The following is a 19773-nucleotide window of genomic DNA, read 5'->3' as shown; positions in this document are numbered from 1 at the left end:
GTAAAGAGGCTTATATCTTGAGAAGATAGATGATAAGAAGTCTTCTTGTATGGTTTCTGATGCATTGGAAAGAGATACACAGTTTACTTGTCATTGATGTGTCTGCAAGAGGTGTGATGGCATCTACTGGGAGAAGATGATGAGAAATCTTCTTGTCTTCCTGTTCAGGTTCAGCAGTGAGTCATATGGATTCTGATGCATTGGAAAGAGTTGCACAGATACTTTTCCTTGATGTGTTTGCAAGAGGTGTGATGGCATCTACTGGGAGAAGATGATGAGAAATCTTCTTGTTTTCCTGTTCAGGTTCAGCAGTGAGTCATATGGATTCTGATGAGAAGACTGTGTGATTTGCTGGAAAGACTGTAGTGTTGTGTTGCGAGAGCAGTGATGGGATCCACTGGAGAAGCACTCGATGACCTGTTGGCCATTGTGGTCTTTGAGAAGCTTCATTCATTGGTTCCCGATGGCATTAATCATGAGAATGAGATCATGTTTGGGAAGATGGACTGCACACTGAGGTCTACTTGTCCTCTGTCCTCACTGCAGGTCGTGTACTCTGTGTCTCTCTTATCTTCTTCTTTTCCTGAACGCTTCGTTTTGGTGAGCATCATTATGTTGGTGCAACCCTCTGCAATGTGAGACGCGTAGGTGCGTCTAATGGACTCGACTGTTCGGACCTCCCAAGCCATTTGAGGAATGGGTCAGTGTTTCATGCTGGTCGAATGAATCGATGATATGGATGAAGCGAGAGAGAGAGAAGAAGGCAACTTTCGCTTGGATGCTACCGCCGGCCTAATTATAAGCTTCATGATTCACTGCAGTGAAGGAAATTGACAGTAAAGAAGCGTTCAAATCAAGCAACACATGCCCTGAAGAAGGATCAGTTCGTCCCACAGAGCTCAAGACGTCTAAGAGTCTTCTTCATCAATGGAGGACCCTCAACTCTGCTGCTGCAGCAGTGTCAGCATTGCTTGCACAGTGTCCTCATGGATGGATGAGGGCTGATACCGAGAGATCCACTGAGAAAAGGTGTTCCCAAGTCTTCGTTTAAAGTTCCCAATAATTGGCACCTCCTTCCTCAGACACAGTGAACACACACCCCACCAAACATGGACAGAACCCCAACTGAGCCAGTGGCCACCACTTCCGTTCATCGTCCTTCCTCCTCCTCTTCACCACCCGGTCTTCTCTTGTCATGTGCTTTTTTGCCTGAGGATTGGGAAAAGCTTGCAAACATGACTCCTCCACTCCATTAGGGATTAAGAGATCATTTCTCTTTCATTACCATGTTTCTATAGAAAAGCTTGCATCAGACACCCTATGAGGATGTGTTCCTGATGCAGTTGGCCTTGTCTACCCCCTGCCATCAGCTCCAAACCTACTTTGGAAAGGAAGCAGAGAAAAATACCTCACCATGGGCTAAGAACTTGGATTGCTCAAATCCGATGCTGCTAAAAGTTGGCATATTGAGATGTGGTCAAATGCCATGCATTATCGAGGCCCTACGTTTTCTGCAAGTATCTCATTCATGGCATAGCTAAAAGTGGAGCTTATGCTGCCGTGAGTTGCAGTGTCCAGGAATCCCTTCCACTTTAAAGCTGGTGAAAGATGGGAGTTTGTGCTGCTAAGGTCATACATCTAAGCTTGCGTTAGATTAAGTATCATGACAACATTATGTCAACACCAACAGGACAAAAAGCACCCTTTCTCTTAGCTAAAAGCAACACAGTTTAGCTTACCCCTTCTTTTTGGTCCCATCAAGCACCTAAGATGAGCTCATCATCATCACCTTTCCCGAGCACCATTGCCTTCTTATTCCCCCTGCAAGCATTACCTCCTTGTTTATGTGGCTTGACTGAGCAATCACCCCACCTTACAGCTGCAGCACATCTCTCTCTCTCCCTCTCTCTCGGTGCCATGAAAGCTACGAATGCTCTGCTGCTGCTCTTCTCCTTCCTCCTACTCCTCCCCCTCCAAGCTCTCGGTGGCTGCGAGTGCACTCGAGATGTGGAAAGCCGCAACGCGACGAAGGCGCTACGGCTAAAGTTCGTCGCCATCGCTTCCATCCTAACCGCGGGCGCCGTCGGGGTGCTCATTCCCATCCTGGGGAGATCTGTCTCGGCTCTGCAGCCTGAGCACGACATGTTCTTCGTGATCAAGGCGTTCGCCGCGGGAGTCATACTCGCGACGGGGCTGATTCACATCCTCCCCGCAGCATTCCAGAGCTTGACGTCGCCGTGCCTGGCCGAGCACCCCTGGCACACGTTCCCTGTCACGGGGTTCGTGGTCATGTCGTCTGCAATGTGGACGATGATGATTGATTCCTTCGCCACCAGCTACTACAAGAGGTCTCACTTCAGCAAGGCGCGGCCGGTCGAGGAGGATGAGGAGCACGGACAGGAGGGGCATGTTCACGTCCACACGCATCCCTCCCATGGACATGCCCATGGCTCCACGGCAGCGGCGGCCGAGGAAGCCTCGGTTTCCGAGAGGATCCGCCACCAAGTCATCTCTCAAGTGAGCATCGAATCAAGCAGAGGAATCATCTGGCGCTTGGCACTGTGTTCATCAATGGAGATGCATTTTTTGTGTGCAGGTGCTGGAGCTGGGAATCCTGGTCCATTCGGTCATCGTTGGGATCTCTCTGGGTGCTTCACAGAGGCCCTCCACCATTAGGCCTCTGGTAGGAGCCTTGAGCTTCCATCAATTCTTCGAAGGGATCGGACTCGGTGGATGCATCGTTCAGGTACACCCATATCCTCAATCTGCTCCACGAACGAGCATGGACCGACACCACCACCACCACCATCACCATCATGTTCTTGTGGCGTTGCAGGCAGGCTTCAGAGCCAAGTCAACGGTGGTCATGGCGGTCTTCTTCTCCCTCACGGCGCCCGTCGGCATCGCGTTGGGCATCGCGATATCCTCAGTGTACGACGACGCCAGCTCGACGGCTCTCATCGTCGAGGGGGTCTTCAATGCCGCCTCTGCTGGCATCCTCGTCTACATGGCGCTCGTGGATCTACTGGCGGCAGACTTCACCAACCCCAGGATGCAGAGCAATGGGCGGCTGCAACTTGGAGCACACCTCGCCCTTCTTCTCGGCGCAGGTTCGATGTCCTTGATCGCCATATGGGCATAGAACAGGATTTCTCCCTCGTATGCTGTGACGACAAGGATTTGATGGCGGCTGCTCTGCGCGATTGGAGTCGTGAGCAGTCAAAATAAGTCGTCTATCCTTGTCAAAGTCAAAGGGAAAGACCGTAGTGTAGAGTTAGTCAAGGATGTCAGAATGCTGATTAATCAGATTTTGATGGTTTTGCATGGCATTAGCATTATTTTCAATGAACCAAAAATATATATATATATATATATCGGATGAAATTACAAAGAAAAAAAATTAACTTTCTAAAAATAAATATATTATGTGTGCCATATAATTTGGGCTAATTTAGTTTAAAGTCCCAAACAAAAAAGCAGAAAGATAATTCAAGACAAAAAAGGTTATCACTTTCAGAACATGAGATTGAAAATGGCTTTTCACCCAAATATTCAAGATTTAAAATAATGCATAATGAAAGTGTCATTGTTGCCAGTAATATAGCAAAATCAGGATGTCACAGCAGCAAAAAAGTTTTGAACTGTAGGACAGATATCATGGATGTTATCTGGACCCTAACAAACAAGTTCAGCTTTTACTCCAAGAAAAAAGACATTGTAATCTCAATCATGAGCTCAGTGTAGGATGATGAAATCAAACAATTCATCATCTTCAGAACAGGAATTGCACTCAAATCAGCACAGCATGATAATAATTTCATCACTTCATCTCTATTACCCAAATACATGGGTTGAAATGTTAGTGTACCTCTTCATACATTCTCGAAGCGAATGGCTGGAACTTCCGATATGTTAACGCGACAATAAATTAGAAGAAAAGACCAAAGGAGGTTATTCTCTATCTATTGCTTCCCCAAAACACATTCCTTGTTTTATGCAGTTCCTTATGATGCATATTCTCGAGTCTGCAGCATGTTGAGTACTAGGCTGGACTCTTAACCCTACTTGTTCTCTTCCACCAAGCTTATTTCTTCTACATGAGAGCTGCAAAACAAATCCGACATGTGTCAATTTAAGTTTCAAATGTCCCTGTTCTTCAATCATCTCAACTTGTTGCATATTCTCAAACAGTTTTAAAGAGCTTAATCTTCATAGGGGCTTAGTACCATCCATAATGCCTGTCTTCAAAGTTTTGCAAGAGGGGCATTCTGCCTCAAAACCAAGCACATCGCATGAGATGCACCGACTGCAACTGAAATCACGTGGTGCGGACCCAAGTCCTCATCCTCCATCAGGAACTTAACTTCAACGGGCAGTTTTTGGAATTCTGGCAGACCAGGAACACCTAGCTGACAATCTCTTGCATTTCCCCACATGTATAACTTACCTTTATCTGATTTATCCAAAAAATAGATATTAGTGCTGATAAACTATGATATATGTTGATCAGGATATCTACTAGGCAATACAATGAGGATGAACCGAAGACAAAGCGAAATGATATATTAAGATACGGCATAACACATACTTCCGCTCCTCCATAAACATGAGGCTTTAATGGAAATTAACACTTTTAATTTGTACAACACATCATGAAACATGAACAGGTGGAGAAAGGCAGATAATGTCAGAAAAAAATGGAAAACAGAATTCTTACCTGTAACAGCAGCTGAGGTTGACCCTCCATTCGCAATATGCACGACATGCTCCTGAGCCAAAGCCTCGATGCCAAGTGGTACTTTCTGGTTTTGAACAGAAGGGTGACCCAATTGACCATGACCTCCGTGGCCCCACGAAAGAACTTTACCGGTATCTAAGCATGTCTCGTAATAATATTTCTAGTTAGATTATAAAGTTAGATATGTGTATGCACTAAGATACAAAGATAAACACATAGACATATAAAGATATGCATATATACTTTTACATATTTGTACATATGCATATGCATATATATACATATACATATATTTAAAAATATATTGCATGAACTTGTGGCAACACTGGAGAAACCTAAGATTTGTTGGAATCTAAGCATAACAATAAGCAATTAAAAGAAGACAATAACCACCTTACTGCCTGCTTGAAGTGTACATGTACATATGTTTACAAATATCTTGAAGCAGTGGCATAGGAAAATTTGTGGCAATAGTCGTATAACCTCAAGATTTGGTGCACTATAAGCATAAGAAAAACAATTAAAAGATGACATCAATCACCTTACCTGTCAAAGCTAAAGAATGGTAACCACCACTGGCTATCTGAATGACGCGAGTGTCTTTAAGGCTTGGAATAGGCTGTGGTCTCCAATCACTGACATTATTGCCTCTCCCTAGTTCATAATTTGAATTTGCTGCAAAAAGAATAAAGGGAATTCTTTTGATAAGCAGCTTGATCACTTTCAGAATAACAGCCAAGAAAGTCGAAAAGCAAAAACAGATTCTAAATGTGGCAAAAAATGACTCAATTAATTGTTAATTTAGTAAAAGCAACTGTCCATGTCAAAATGATCAATGATTTAAAAAGCGCTAGGCGCCAAAAGGCGCCAAGGTCCAAAAACGCTCAAGCGAAGCGAGACGCTAAAATATAAAAATATAATATAATTAATAAATATAATTATTTAAAATTTTAAATAAAAATATGCTATTAAATTAAGAAAATCTAAGATATAAAATCACAATGTCATATTAACAAAAAGTTTCAAAATTCAAAACAATAAAATTTTACATCAAAATAAAAATTAACAACATTAAAATCAAAATAATATATTATTAATCTATTAACAGTATTGAAAATTAATCATTTCAAAATTCAAATAAACTTAATATTAAGAGTATACTGTATACTGAGCCTGACGGAGAAACGAGGAAGCAGCGGCGAGCAGCGACAGCGACAGCGGGAAAGGGAGCGGGAGGCGCGAGCAGCGGGAGGGCTCGCGGGAGTCGCGAGCAGCGGGAAGGCTCGCGGGAGGTGCGAGCAACGGGAAGGCTCGCGGGAGGGCTCGCGGGAGACGCGAGCAGCGGGAGGGCTCCCAGGAGTCGCGAGCAGCGGGAAGGTTCGCGGGAGGGCTCGCGGGAGTCGCGAGCAACGGGAAGGCTCGCGGGAGGCGCGAGCAGCGACAGCGACGAGCAGCAGCAACGGGAGCAGGAGCGACGAGCAACGAGCAACGAGATCGGGAGCGATAGCGGCAGCGGGTTAGGGTTGGGTAAGGGTTATATCAGTTTAGTTGGTTCGATTGAACCAACTAACAACCAAACCAGGACCGAACCAGACCTAAAATCCTGGTTCGGTCACTTGGTTTACCCAGGCGCTCGCTCGAAGCGCCCAGCGCCTGGGCTCGGGCGAGCGCCCAGGCGGCGCCTGTTTGAAGCGCGCCGCCTGGGACATTAGCGAGGCGCTCGGGCCTCGCCTCGCCTCGCCCGAGCGCCTAGGTGAGCGCCCGAGCGCCTCTTTCAATCACTGAAAATGATATCTGAGTATAACAGTGAACAGGAGAAATAAATGAAAACTAAGACAAAAGAAAGCCAAATTTTACAGCCGGTAGTTTGCTGATCTCTAACAAACGATGGTGCATGAAACTAAAGCCACATTTGGCACCATTTACTTCGTTGCTTTTCATTTTTTAGATACAAAAGCTCTAAATTTTAAAAAATAAAACAAGCTTTTGGTAGCAGTACATTAATGTTTCTAGAAAGTACTTTTAAATCTTGTGAAACTTTTTGGAACTACAAAGTTTGCACTCATAAAATTAAGTTATCCTTATTAGATAATTATTAACTATGAAATCCTTACCTCCCCAGTTCCATATTTGACCATCTGAAGTAAGTGCCATCGTAAAAAAACCACCACAACTGACTGCTTGGACAGGGACAGGTAGTGCATTTACTTTGGAAGGGATGGAAAAAGAACCAGCTTCACCTGGGCCTCCACCACTACCAAGTCCCAGCCTACCATCACCTTGATCACGACCCCAAGTAAAAACCTTACCTGCAATTGTAAATGGGAAAATACAAACAGAATACTTTGGTGAATTCAGGTGGAAGCCCAAGGTCAAATTCAGAAATAATATGTAATTTTATTTCAATGTGACATTGTAATCATTAACATGTCAAATTTGAACAAAATCCGACAGAAAAAAGAAGCAAGTTAGCCTCAAGAAAATCCATCTTGGGAACTAAAGGAATTGAGAGTATATCCATGTATTGCTGTGACATCAAAAATTCAAGGCAGTGAACCTATTTTGGGAATTAGAGCAATCAAAGTTCCAATCATGATCATCTTAAGACCTAAAATAAATATGAAGAGAAATGATGAGTTCAAGTTTGCACGTCTTGATAACTGCAGAAATTCTCTAATTCTAGCATTTGTAACATTTCATTGACCCAAAAAATGCATCAACTATCTAATGAAAAGTTTTATTGCATCAACATCAGAGGCTAGAGTAAATCAACGTGTTTAATGTGGTGTCTCATACTCTCAAACCACTCCTTTATACTCTCTCTCTCTCTCTCTCTCTCTCTCTCTCTCTCTCTCTCTCTCTCTCCCCTTCTGTAGATGCATCTTGTGCATATCAGATCATATGTATAATAAGCATTGAACACTCATGTTTGCACATATGTATGAGCACAAATGCAGTGTCATATCAGAAATATACAACCTACTGTGAGTACATATCTAAAGAAATTTCTTTAGCCTTGTTACATGCAAATTTGGATATAATGAAACATGCCAACAATATCCAGGATGACTCAAGACAACTATAGTAACTCACCATTTTCCTAAAATAACCTCACATTAAACTAGGAATTGTGCTCTTCCAAGAGATCCAAATTGACTGTGGGGCAGAACCAAGAAAGTTACACAAAGAATATGATCTTCCATATTTGTGCACATACAGTATGTGAAAATCTACTCTACTCTTATGAGTCCTACATCAGGCATATTTTCTCATACACTTCCATTGTCCCAGCAGAAGTTGGTGCCATTCAAAAGCACACAACAAGCTCTTAAGGAAATATAATCAGTAAGTTCTTGTCTAATGGGGTTGGAGTTTGACAGGAACATTAAGTTATGTTGCAGTGAAAGGAAAGAAAAATGGGCAAGAAAGAGCATTGACCAGAACAGAAGATGTTAAACTTGAAGCAAACGTTAAAGACATTCCATTAGCCTAAAACATAGGATGCGTACATTAAAGTCAAAAACAAAACATCAAGGCCTACTTGCACATGTCACTGCAACAAGAAGATGCACAGATCAGAACACAAGCACAGAAGTATAACTTGGAGTTCCTGTTCTCTTTCCTCAGCAAAATTCAATACACAATTAGAAGAATATATTTTAAATTAAAAGTTCTACAGAACAAATTTCATCTTGGCATATGCAAAACTTATGACAATTATTTTTTGGTTCCGAAATTGTGAATAATTACTTAAGAAATAGTTTTTGAGATGATCAACAACTTTTGTTTAACAAGTCGTCTTCTTGAGCACCATTTTCCATGAAAAATCTTTCGATGGATGCAATACTAGATGTCCTAATTTTGGGAAGATTAAGCGCATATAGCTTCAAATATGATGATCTTTTCTCGCTTTTGGCTCCTTATATGCAAATTACAATCACCAAACGATTAAAATGGACAAATCAAAGATACAAGAAACCAGAAGCATAAGATAGCAATTACAAAACTGGTTGTTTAATGATGATTACATAGTAAAAAATGAGTGGCAGAAAGTAAAGGGACAGATTTCTGCATAAGTACATGAGCATCAACCCATCAAGCTAATAAACAATGATTATAAGGTGGATAGTACTTGACCAGTTTCGGTAATAGCAGCAGTATGGGCTCCACTAGTCGCAAGATGCGTAATATTTTCCTCCCAAGAACCTTTTACAACTCGAGGCAGCAATTCTCTATGATAAACTGAATGCCCAAGGGCTCCGAACCCACCATAACCCCTGAAAACTTCACCCAATTAAGCAGCAGTGTCACTCTGCTAATCCAACAGATGGATAATATGGGTATAACAATATCCCAAAAAGAAGAAGAAGAAAGACCACGATGCACATGTGATAGATCAAAACTTTAATCTTTTCAACAAGAAAACAAAAAAGGAACACAAAAGTCAAAATCTTTAACCATGTTAAGTGTATCGCGGACCAGAGAATAATCTAAAAGAGCACAACTTGAGCATAATACATGAAACTGGGATAAAATTCCATGATGAGAATGCCATGCTTACCGGCCGTCAAACAAAGCCATTCGAATTCCCATTCATCAAATAAAACCCAGACGTAATTGATTTCGAAATCATCATTCTTTAAATACACACGAAGTAAAAGAAGAAGATAGTTATACGGACCACGTGAAGACCTCTCCGGAGCGGGTAAGGGAGGTTGAGTGGATCCCACCAAGGGCAATACTCCGAACACCTTCAAGATTAGGGTTTAAGGTAGGAACGAAGACGGTGTTCTCGTCACCGAACCCGAGCCTCCCACCATCACCCTTTCCCCACATCCAGAACTTCCCATCCACGAGCAAAACGGAATGGAAGAGCCCGCACGAGACCCCCACTTCAACTTTCGCGTCGGCGGCGGACCCAACCGGCGGAGAAGGGAGGCGGCCTTGAACGGGGGCAAGGCGGAAATCGGGAGGGAGGCGGAGGGTGGCCACCGAGGAAGGGTACAAGCGGGTTTCCTCCTTGCCGCCGCCAAGCTGGCCGGATGCGCCGCGGCCCCAAGACAGGACCTGCACGGTCGATGATGGCAAGTCGGATTCCTCAGCTGCGTGGCTCCACAGGATCGGACCGGCGGCGGTGTGCAGGTGGCGAAGCCCGCGCAGGGAGCGGCGCCGGAGAGCCATCGGTTGGCGGCTGCGAGCGTTGCCGAGTCGCTTCGTGGGAGGGTTTACGCCGCAGCCGCCTTAATAGGTCCTACACGTAGCAGTTGCTAACGTTTTTGGTTTGTGCTTTTTGTTGCCAAAAACACACAAGTAAGCGACCGTCTAAACTTGTTTTATTATACAGTTTTTGTTGTTTGTTTCTCAAGAATGCTTTCCTCCTATATATATACATATATATATATATATATATATATATATATATATAGATATATATACATATATATATATATATGTATATATATATATACATATATATATATATGTATATATATATATATGTATATATCTGTATATGTATATATATATATGTATATCTGTATATGTATATATATATATGTACATATATATGTGTATATATACATATGTATATATATATATACATATATATATGTGTGTATATATATATATAGTGTGTATATATATATAATCATTTTTTATTTTTTTGCCAAAAACACACAAGAATGCTTTTTTATTTTTTTCTCAAGAATGCTTTCCTCCTATACAGTATATATATATATATATATATAATCATTTTTTTATTTTTTTTATATAAAAAGGTTTCAATTTGAGATTTTCATCAGAGTAAAAGTTCAAAATTTAAAATTTCTTCTTATAAATCACTTTTTTTTTTGCTGTTAGTACATTTTTCTAAGTTTAATTTGAGCAGAAAGCAAACATGGAACACATTCTAATGAGGTACATCACTAAGTGCTTTAATCTTTTTCCGAGATCTTTGCTTTCTAAATCTCCAGTTGATGTAGGATAAAATGTGATCCCATCACACACAAATAAACAGGATTTCTTTCAACTGGTATGGAAACTCCAAGAACTCAAATCTTTTGATAAGTTGCAGGAAAGAGAAATTTCCAACATTGCTGCTTCAGGTGTTACTCCCACTGTTGAATCACACAGATGAGGGCTACTGTGAGGATGGGATGCTGCTCATTGTGTTATCTCCACCGCTAGTAGCAAATCTCTAAGATCTCTTTTCTTGAAAAGGTTATGGTTTTCTCTACTTGTTTTAGCATCCTCTCCATTAATTATGGAGGAGGCAGTAGCAGCATAACTTCAAGCTTGTGCTAGCTTAAAATTGGATAACACTTCGAATATATGTCAATAATAGACTCTGTGGAGATCATATAATCTGTTAATTATCATCTCATGAATCATCCTGTTGATGATACATGCTATAGAACATACCTGAAAACATATTTTCAAACAGTTTTAAGTCTGCAAACATCTTGCTAGAACCACAAGGGTCATGGTTTGGAGCACCAGAACTGCAGATGATTTGAATCTTCACTAACAACAGCCATTCTGCAGAACAATACTTGCAAATAGCAGGAATCAAGGAATTTTGTACAATTATTCTTCAATTTATACTATTTCTTAGCTCCTTCAGTGGACCTAAGTTTGGTCCATCAATATCAATCACAATGTTTCAAAATGATGCCGAGGAAACTGCTTTGCTAGTTTCACAAAACTGATTTGCTGCAAGAAGCAAGAAAAATTGTGAGATGATAACCTTTTTAGTTTCATGCTAATCAAGTTTTTGTACAGATCATTATCCACTCGCAAGATTTGGCTCCTGAGATGCCAGTAGAAAAATATGTATCGACACTAATTTGATCGATGAAAACACAATTATGGAAATAACATCTTACAATTATTGTTCATTACACACCCTAGCCAAAGGGTTGCAAACCCCAAATCGACTCTAGCTTTTCAAGCAAAATTCCTAGTTATACCTTGCGGTTACTGATCTTCCCTTTACCTTTACCTTTACCTCTTTTCTTGCCTTTCAGTTTTAGTTTCTTCTTTAATTTTTTCTTCCCTATACCACCGATCGGCTTCAGATGTGATTTGCACTGATCATGAGAAGCACTTCCTCCATCAGCCATTTCCATATCTATACGACAAGATTACATCGAATAAATAAAAAGGAGAAGAGATAGGCCACCATAAATGGCACCACAAGATATATGCAATATACAAAATATCACGTACAATGAGAAACAAACATGGCAGAAACCAGCCAAACTTCAACTACATGAAGCACATGAACGTAGATGATATCAATGAAGTAACACAGGATACGTGCAACATACAGAATATAGTATAAGATAATATAGGTAAAACCAGAAAGAAAGCTCCTTCTAGTGCAAGATTCCAACTCCATAAGCAAATTAACCATTGCAACAATATTGAGGAAGTCCAAAATCTCTCGCAGCTATTGGTTGTATTTTTTACCTTAAAGAAATAATCTATTTTGAGAAACAAAACACAGCAGCAACCAGCTAATCTCCAACTACATAAAGAAAATGTAATGTAGCATTGATTCTTATAACAGCATGTCTAGCACTAGTCTTCTGAGATTATGATCACGAACATGCTGCATGGCATAACTGCTAGTCAAGTTGTTCCCTAAAAGGATCTTCTTGTAACTTGGGCATGACTACCAGCAATCCAAAAATTATATTTAGTGTCCTCGAAGCAACGAAGTTCCAACATCAAAGGTGGGACAAAAGGATTACTTTTAGATACAATACTATAAAGATTGAATCTACTACTGCAATATCTAGAAATAAAAAAATGTATCCCCACATATTGAAACTTTGACTTACCTTCAACATCAGAAAATTAGAAAAAAAAAAACATAGATACATTGAGTATATGTCACAGACAATTAGGCTTGAGATACATATCGAACTTGGCTTCGTGTCAAACTGAAAATAAAAGAGACAAAATTCAAAGCTGACTTTCTCAATCAGTGAAACCTACACCAGACCATATCAACCTACAGTGGCTCTTAATTTTTTGAATTGTCATGTCAGATTGACACGTATATGATCCACTGTTTATGAAAGATGGATCTTCAGTCATTTACCATGTAGGAATTACAAGGCACGACATCGTTTGGCTTCTTTGAGTTGAATCAAATTGCTAAGTTTACTGAAAAATTCTTACCAGCCACAATCCACTCCACAGAGAAAAGAAATAGAATGGGTTCCAAAGAATAAAGAGACAACTAGCAGGTCTGGAAAATCTCGATCATGTAGTGCTTCATAAGAATTCAAATGACCAATTCTTGAATCTTGATACAAACAATTAACAAATAGGTCAACCTTGTTCAGAGCAGCTTGTAGCATATTTGTAGGAATGTCAATAAACGGGTACAAAAGACATGTTGTAAAAGAATCCACAACTCGACAGACTAGATTAAATTTGGCAATAAAAAAACACAATATTCATAACAACAATCTTATTGACATTATCTATCCTAATTCATGAAGGCACACTTTCCATTGCAATTTATCAATTCGATTTCCTAAGCCTTTTCAAGTTGAGCCAATCCACTAAGAACGCTATCACACCCTTTTCTATCACGGTGTCCATTTTTAATGTCAATTTCTGAAGCAGTACAAGTAGGACAAAGAACCGGATTCGCGCCGATCCAGGAGAAAGCATAATAAACAAGAGCAGGTTCCGGATGGAAGACTAATAATCCGGTAAGCAAGAATAGGGGACCGATGGGACTCACCCATGGCGGCGGATGTTTCGGCCGCGGGTTCATCGGCAGCGACGGGAGCTTTCACAGGAAGCCTGGGGGCAGCGAGGGCGGCCTCCTGGGCGGCGAGCTTGGCCGCCTCCTTCTTCTCGTAGAAAGGCTCTGAGATCTCCCTCCTCAACGTCCTCAGCCTCTTCTTCCTCTTCGATCGCAGCGACTTCGCCATTTGCGCTCGGGGGTTGATTAGGGCTTTTCCCTTCGGCGGCACGCGGGGAGGCCTTTAAACTTGTGCGGGCGTTTATCTCGTGCATCTCACGTGATAAATCACTGGCCGTTCGATGTATATGATCATACCAACCAACGGCAATAAAACATTCGCATAAATAGTTGAAAACAGGTTCGCATAAAAATTATTATATATATATATATATCAAGTCATTATTATTATTATATAATACTCAAGTTTTTCCATCAATTAAGTTAGTCTAATGCAAGTGATTTAGTAGAAACTACTATATATATATATATATATATGGATCGGTTTAGTCTAATGCAAGTGATTTAGTAGAAATTACTATTTAGAGTTCAATTTATTTTTTAACCATATTTTATCTTAAAAAAGAATTTTAATTGTTTTGTTATGGTCTAGTCGACACTAAGAGGGAGGGTAAATTAGTGCCGCGGATAAAAATCATGTCGGTTCAAAATTTCTTTTTGATTAAACTTGCTTCGAAAAGAGCTTGACTTCATAGTTAAATGAACTAGCAATTAACTTAGAAAGTAATGACGGTAATGAAAAATAGAATGGAAATGAGCACCAGAATTTATAGTGGTTCGGTCGTCGTGACCTACATTCACTCTACCGATTCCCCTTCCATCAAGATGATATGTATCCATTAACGATCTTCTTTCAACGGACGAAGATCAACTATCCTTTTACACCCCTCTTCTTCTTTTCATAGGTTTAGGAGATAATCTTTTACAACCCTCTTTTATAAGATATTCCTCACACATCTTCCTTAGAATTCTTTTTAAGCTTTACAAAGAGAGAACTCAACTTTCTAATAGGATTTACAACTTTAGAATCACATAATTTTGCTCACTTTCTTGCTACTCTATATAAGAATAATTGGGATATTTATAGGCCTCAAATAGCTTCAAAACTTAAAGTCAAAATTCAAATACCCGAGATTTCGAGGTATGGGCGGTACCATTACTTGTAGCTTGACACTCGACGGTACCACCGCCTAGTCTAGTGGTACCACCGCTTGACACACTGTCACTGGTGGTACCACCACCCAATTTAACGGTACCATTACTTGACAGTTTCGGAGATCGAGTTTTTTTAGTTTTCCAACTCACAGGTGGTTCCACTATCTGTTCTGGCGGTGCCACCACTTGACCCAACTTTTAAGTCTTTGAATGAGCCTCCCAATGAGTTCAAATCAATCATAATTAAGACTCAATTGGCTCAGTTAGCATGATTAAACCAAAGCTAACTCAATTAGTCCCCCTAAACTACTTCGATCTTAGACAAATGATTTATCATTTTCATTATAATATTCTATAAAAATACTCTAATGATTTATTTGAATCGCAAGAGAATGAAATATTTTTATTACAGAAAGGTTGACACTATAATACTTCATAAAAATACTGTCAAGAAATATTTTTATTAGTGTTTTCGAATGCATGATGCAAATAATTTTGTTGTACAATTATGTATATGAAATATAGTGTAATGAAAATAAATAAATAAATAAATAAATAAATATTACATATATAGTGTTTTTATGTTAATAGTTTATAGTGTTGTAGAAATGTGAATGAAAACACTATAAACATTTTTTAGATTATTTTTTGAGTCCATAATCATTTGGTGAAGGGGGTTAATAAATCCGAGGTAATTTATAATTTAATGTCATTGTTCTATCTTTAATTTTTTTTTAGTGATTTAAAGTATGTCAAAGTTTTGAAAAAATCAGTGAAAGTAGAAACGAATGTTTTAAGAATTCTTCAAGTTTTCACAATGTTATGCTTAGCTTTTTAGATGTTTAGTCAACTTTACATAAATATTATTGGTTTGATTTTAGAGAGATTGCTCTCTTTGTGGATGTCAAAACACTTTGTAAATATGGAATGTAGTGTTTCGAAAAACTCTTTACAGTGTTTTGGAAATATGAACGAAAACACATTGAACACTTCATAAAAATACCTTAACAAAATATTTTTAGATTGTGTTTTTCAAATCCATGATCATTTGGTGAAAGTAGTCAATAAGTCTGAGGTGATTATGATATGTTATTGCTATCTCATCTTTAAACTTTTTTAGTGATTCAAATTTGATCAAAGTTTTGAAAAAATTGATGAAAGTAGGAACAAATATTTTGAGAATTCTTCGACTTTTCGGATTATCGTGCTTAAATTTTTTTAATATTTAGTCAACTTTACATAAATGTTATTGATTTGAATTTATAGCGATTGCCCAAAAAAGTTACAAGAAAATACTTCATAAAAATATTATAATAAAATAATTTTATCATAGTACAATTATGTATATATAATATGGCGTAATGAATGTAAGAATTACTAACATATTAGATATATAGTATTTTTATGTTCTATCTAACGATTTAGAAATACGAATAAAAACATTATAAACACGTCATAAAAGCATCTTAATAAAATATTTTTAGATTATTTTTTGAATCCATCAATATTTAGTGAAAATAGTTAACAAGTCTGAGGTGATTTATGATGTGAAATAGTTGTCTCATTTTTTTAACTTTTTTAGCCATTCAAATTTGATTAAAGTTTGAAAAAAAAATTGGTGAAAGTATAAATAAATATATATATATTTTTAATTTTTCATATTGTTGTCCTCTGCCTTTTTCATATTTAGACAACTCTACATAAATGTTATTGCATATGTTGGATATATTGTGTTTTTATGTTCTCATTACATTGTTTTAGAAACACTAATGAAAACATTGTAAACACTTCATAAAAATATCTTAACAAAATATTTTTAAATTATTTTTTGAATTCATGATCATTTGATGAAAGAAGTTAATTAGCACTAATACAATACACCCATCATAATGAATAGAGACAATCATAAGTGTTCTAATCGGTTCTTAGCTGATTATATTATACACTAAAGATGATTATTACAGATATATATAAAAGATTTGGTATTGTCATATATTATAAGAAGGTATGTCTAGCATATGAGATAGAAATGAATAAGGTTCATGGAGATTTTATGGAGTCATATATGGACTTATCCCATTTTTAAGGGAACTTAAGCTTCATAACTATGATACAATAATTTAGTTGTTGATAACATCTCGATGAGGTTTTTCGGCAATTGCGGTTGTATCAAGGAAATTTCAGGCCTATGTTCGATATAAATGCAACTCAAAGTATTCGGGTGCTTTATTAATTGCTATAGTAGAAGTAGATAGCGTGAACGAATTATTTTAGTTTAGGGATAAGAGCAGGTTCCATAGAAACTATAATTTAGGGATAAAGACAACGACAGATGCGAGAGGATGTCGAAGAATCGACAATATGAAGTCAAACAACAAAGATCCGAGAAAGAGAATGCATACGATCCGACAAAAGGATTCCATCGATGGCTAAGGTGAGCGAATCTTTATAGAGAAAACTCGGAGGAGTACGAGAAAGAAGAGTCAATTGTAATAAATAGAAATCGATTCAGACAACCTATCTAATAACAATTAATTAGGTCGGATGAATCAAACAATAAGGTACCTTTGATCCCTCCAACATAATAAGGAGAGTGACGGTATGTTTCGATATATCATTTTTTAGGGTTCACGGAATGAGAATAATCAGTTGACTGATCGAGAAAAACTCAAAAAATTGATATTTTCTCAAACAATCTGCTTCGTGTATATGATAAAAAGGCAAAAAAAAAAGAAGAAAGCAAATTAAAACAAAGATTCTTTCAGCTTTGTTATTATATTTTGGTGGTATTTAGTGAAACAAAATGATTTATTATTTTTGTCGAGCTTCGACTCTTCATGCATTTAATATTAGTGGCGTGTCCAAACAGTCATTTGACGTGTTTCTACTGCTTCATCTCTCTACTCACCATTAAAGGTGTGTTGTCACAGAAACGCATGCAAGAAGAACATTTGATCTTGACAGATATCAATAGGGTAGAGAGAAGATGTAGTCTGCAACATATGATGTGCGAATGAACTTACGACATTAGGACGAACACTTGGTGATGAAATCGAATCCTTTATTCTGAAGGAAGGACACCATGAATGCGAGAGAAGGCATCTCCTCAAGCAATGTCGAATTCCCTCTTGAGCACTTCCTTAAGCTTCATGATTTGGTCCTCCGGAAGGATCAACACCGCCGCTCCTCCTTTGCTTCCGCCACCGGCATCGGCTCCTCGGGGAAACACAAGAACTGCTCCCTCGTCGCCGACCCCATCGATCACGCAGTCAACCTGAACAGGCTTCTCGCCCTTGATGTCCAGCCCACTCAAGTCAACTCCCTCCATATCCACAAAAGTAAGATTTGCACCGTAGACGACGAAGTCTGGCTTGCCTCCATCGCCGTCGATCGATTCTTCCACCAGCTTCGTCTCATCCACTTGCTGCTTCGACACCAGCTGTGCTAGTGCTGCCAGGTCAAGATCTGCAGGAGAAGCAGCTGAGGTACTGACTGTGCTTATCATCTGCTCGTTGCTCAGTTGTGCACACCTCTTCGCCCTAGGCTTGTGTCTGCAGATGGTGACCACCCTGGGTTCTCTGCCGCCTCTTCTAACACTTGCCAAGCAGCGCCAGAAGAGAGCCGAGATCATCTCGAAGGCCGGGACGCCGTTCAGCTTCTCGGATTGCAGGCGCTCGAGCCTGCTCTCTGTGATGGTAATGGAGTCCGTAGCCATTTTGCAGGCGTTGGTGACCAGCCAGTGGTCTCCAACAGGTTCGACCTGCTTGACCGAGAGTGGCGTGGCAGATGCAGGTGCTTGTCTCGCAGGCCTTCCCGTAGGAGTCGGGGCACTGTGCGGAAGAAGGGATTTGGGTGGTGGATTACCACCGAGCAATCGTCCCCACAGGTTGATGCAGTTCGTCCCTGTTACTGGGTCTCCAAGCACATGAGACCAGCTGTACCCAATCGCCATCCCTCCGCACTTGAACTTAGTGAACTGTTCACATGAGGAAACAAGAACACATGAGAAGAAGATGATGAATCGAAGCAGCAGCAGGTAAAGGCCTCAAGCCATAATGGTGCAGAGAAGAGTAGGAAGCACGTCACATGGCATCATCTCCACTCGAACCTTTCAACTGCGCATATAATCGAGTCTTAATGTGTCGTTACCGAAGACTTATAAGACGGTTTGTGGCAGATAGTAATTAATCCTTCACCGTCTTCTGCACAGTTGTGGACACATCGGAACGAGTCATCATCTTCGTCTTCCCTTCGACACAAATATGTGAGGTTGACCGACGGGAACGACCATTACAATCCAATAACAGTGCCCATGTAGGACAGATCATGATTCATATCTATGGAATCAACAGATAGGTGAGGGAGAGGATCACCTGAACGTAAACCATGGGGGAGAAGTGCAGCTCCGGGCCGAGGACCTTGTCCGGAACAAGCGGCCTCCACCTGGCCGAGTGCGGCACCCGCAGCCACTCCTCGAGGGTCCGGCAGCACTTGGCCTCCACGATCCTCACTCCGCAGTCGTTGCACTTGATCAGGGGCCGCCCCGCCTCGGTCCGCCGGATTCGACCGGTCACCGGGAAGTACGAGTTCAGCCACGGGAACATCGGCTTCTTAATGTCCACAATGGTGAGCCCGTCGATCGTCTCGTGTTGCTCGAAGTAGTACACCGTCCTCACGTAGTGCAGCTTCATGACGAGGTCCACGTCGGCGAGCTCATGCACCACGGCCTCCCCGGAGACCGACCCGGGGACGACCGTCGACAGCTTGTGACCGTAGACGGCTGCAGCATCGCTGTCGACACCCATGGTCGTGAGCAAGCTAGCTAGAGATCAGAAGGTTAGTCTTGTGATGAGACAGTTGGGAGCTAAGGTTGGCGTATATATATGTGGCTCGGAGGTTGAGCTGCAATCATGGCAGCTGGAAGCCATTAATGCGACAGCAGTGATAGACGGGGAAGTCTCGTGCAGACAGGACGAAGGTGGGGGACTCGAGCAGTTGAATACGTTACACCATGAATGCAGACTTAAGTGGACATGATGCTAACTCTTTGGAGCACATCAAGGCGAGACAAGTGGGAAAACATAGGGCTACTTCC

The 19773-nt window shown here is 40.3% G+C and overlaps 4 protein-coding genes across 4 annotated transcripts; 1 reads left to right on the top strand and 3 right to left on the bottom strand.

Annotated features, from left to right (window-relative positions):
- Positions 1–1807: 1807 nt before the first annotated feature.
- On the top strand, positions 1808–3324 carry LOC103993643 (zinc transporter 4). The gene is made up of 3 exons (XM_009413786.3): positions 1808–2517; positions 2597–2746; positions 2837–3324. The coding sequence occupies exons 1-3, from the start codon at positions 1918–1920 to the stop codon at positions 3140–3142; spliced, it is 1056 nt and encodes a 351-aa protein (XP_009412061.3). The 5' UTR covers positions 1808–1917; the 3' UTR covers positions 3143–3324.
- Positions 3325–3806: 482 nt separating this feature from the next.
- LOC135618819 (RCC1 domain-containing protein RUG3, mitochondrial-like) lies at positions 3807–9990 on the bottom strand. The gene is made up of 7 exons (XM_065120094.1): positions 9420–9990; positions 8876–9015; positions 6853–7047; positions 5285–5413; positions 4718–4873; positions 4227–4453; positions 3807–4104 (listed from the first exon to the last, which is right to left on the bottom strand). The coding sequence occupies exons 1-6, from the start codon at positions 9917–9919 to the stop codon at positions 4245–4247; spliced, it is 1329 nt and encodes a 442-aa protein (XP_064976166.1). The 5' UTR covers positions 9920–9990; the 3' UTR covers positions 3807–4104; positions 4227–4244.
- A 1592-nt stretch (positions 9991–11582) lies between these two features.
- On the bottom strand, positions 11583–13707 carry LOC135618172 (uncharacterized). The gene is made up of 2 exons (XM_065119032.1): positions 13500–13707; positions 11583–11867 (listed from the first exon to the last, which is right to left on the bottom strand). The coding sequence occupies exons 1-2, from the start codon at positions 13690–13692 to the stop codon at positions 11701–11703; spliced, it is 360 nt and encodes a 119-aa protein (XP_064975104.1). The 5' UTR covers positions 13693–13707; the 3' UTR covers positions 11583–11700.
- A 3908-nt stretch (positions 13708–17615) lies between these two features.
- LOC135618818 (protein ECERIFERUM 26-like) lies at positions 17616–19542 on the bottom strand. The gene is made up of 2 exons (XM_065120093.1): positions 19052–19542; positions 17616–18654 (listed from the first exon to the last, which is right to left on the bottom strand). The coding sequence occupies exons 1-2, from the start codon at positions 19481–19483 to the stop codon at positions 17785–17787; spliced, it is 1302 nt and encodes a 433-aa protein (XP_064976165.1). The 5' UTR covers positions 19484–19542; the 3' UTR covers positions 17616–17784.
- Between the last annotated feature and the right edge of the window lie 231 nt (positions 19543–19773).

Source organism: Musa acuminata, chromosome BXJ2-8 (assembly GCF_036884655.1).
Source record: "Musa acuminata AAA Group cultivar baxijiao chromosome BXJ2-8, Cavendish_Baxijiao_AAA, whole genome shotgun sequence".
NCBI lineage: Eukaryota > Viridiplantae > Streptophyta > Magnoliopsida > Zingiberales > Musaceae > Musa > Musa acuminata.
Note: the sequence above shows the minus strand (reverse complement) of the source record. Positions and strands in the feature narration are given on the sequence as shown.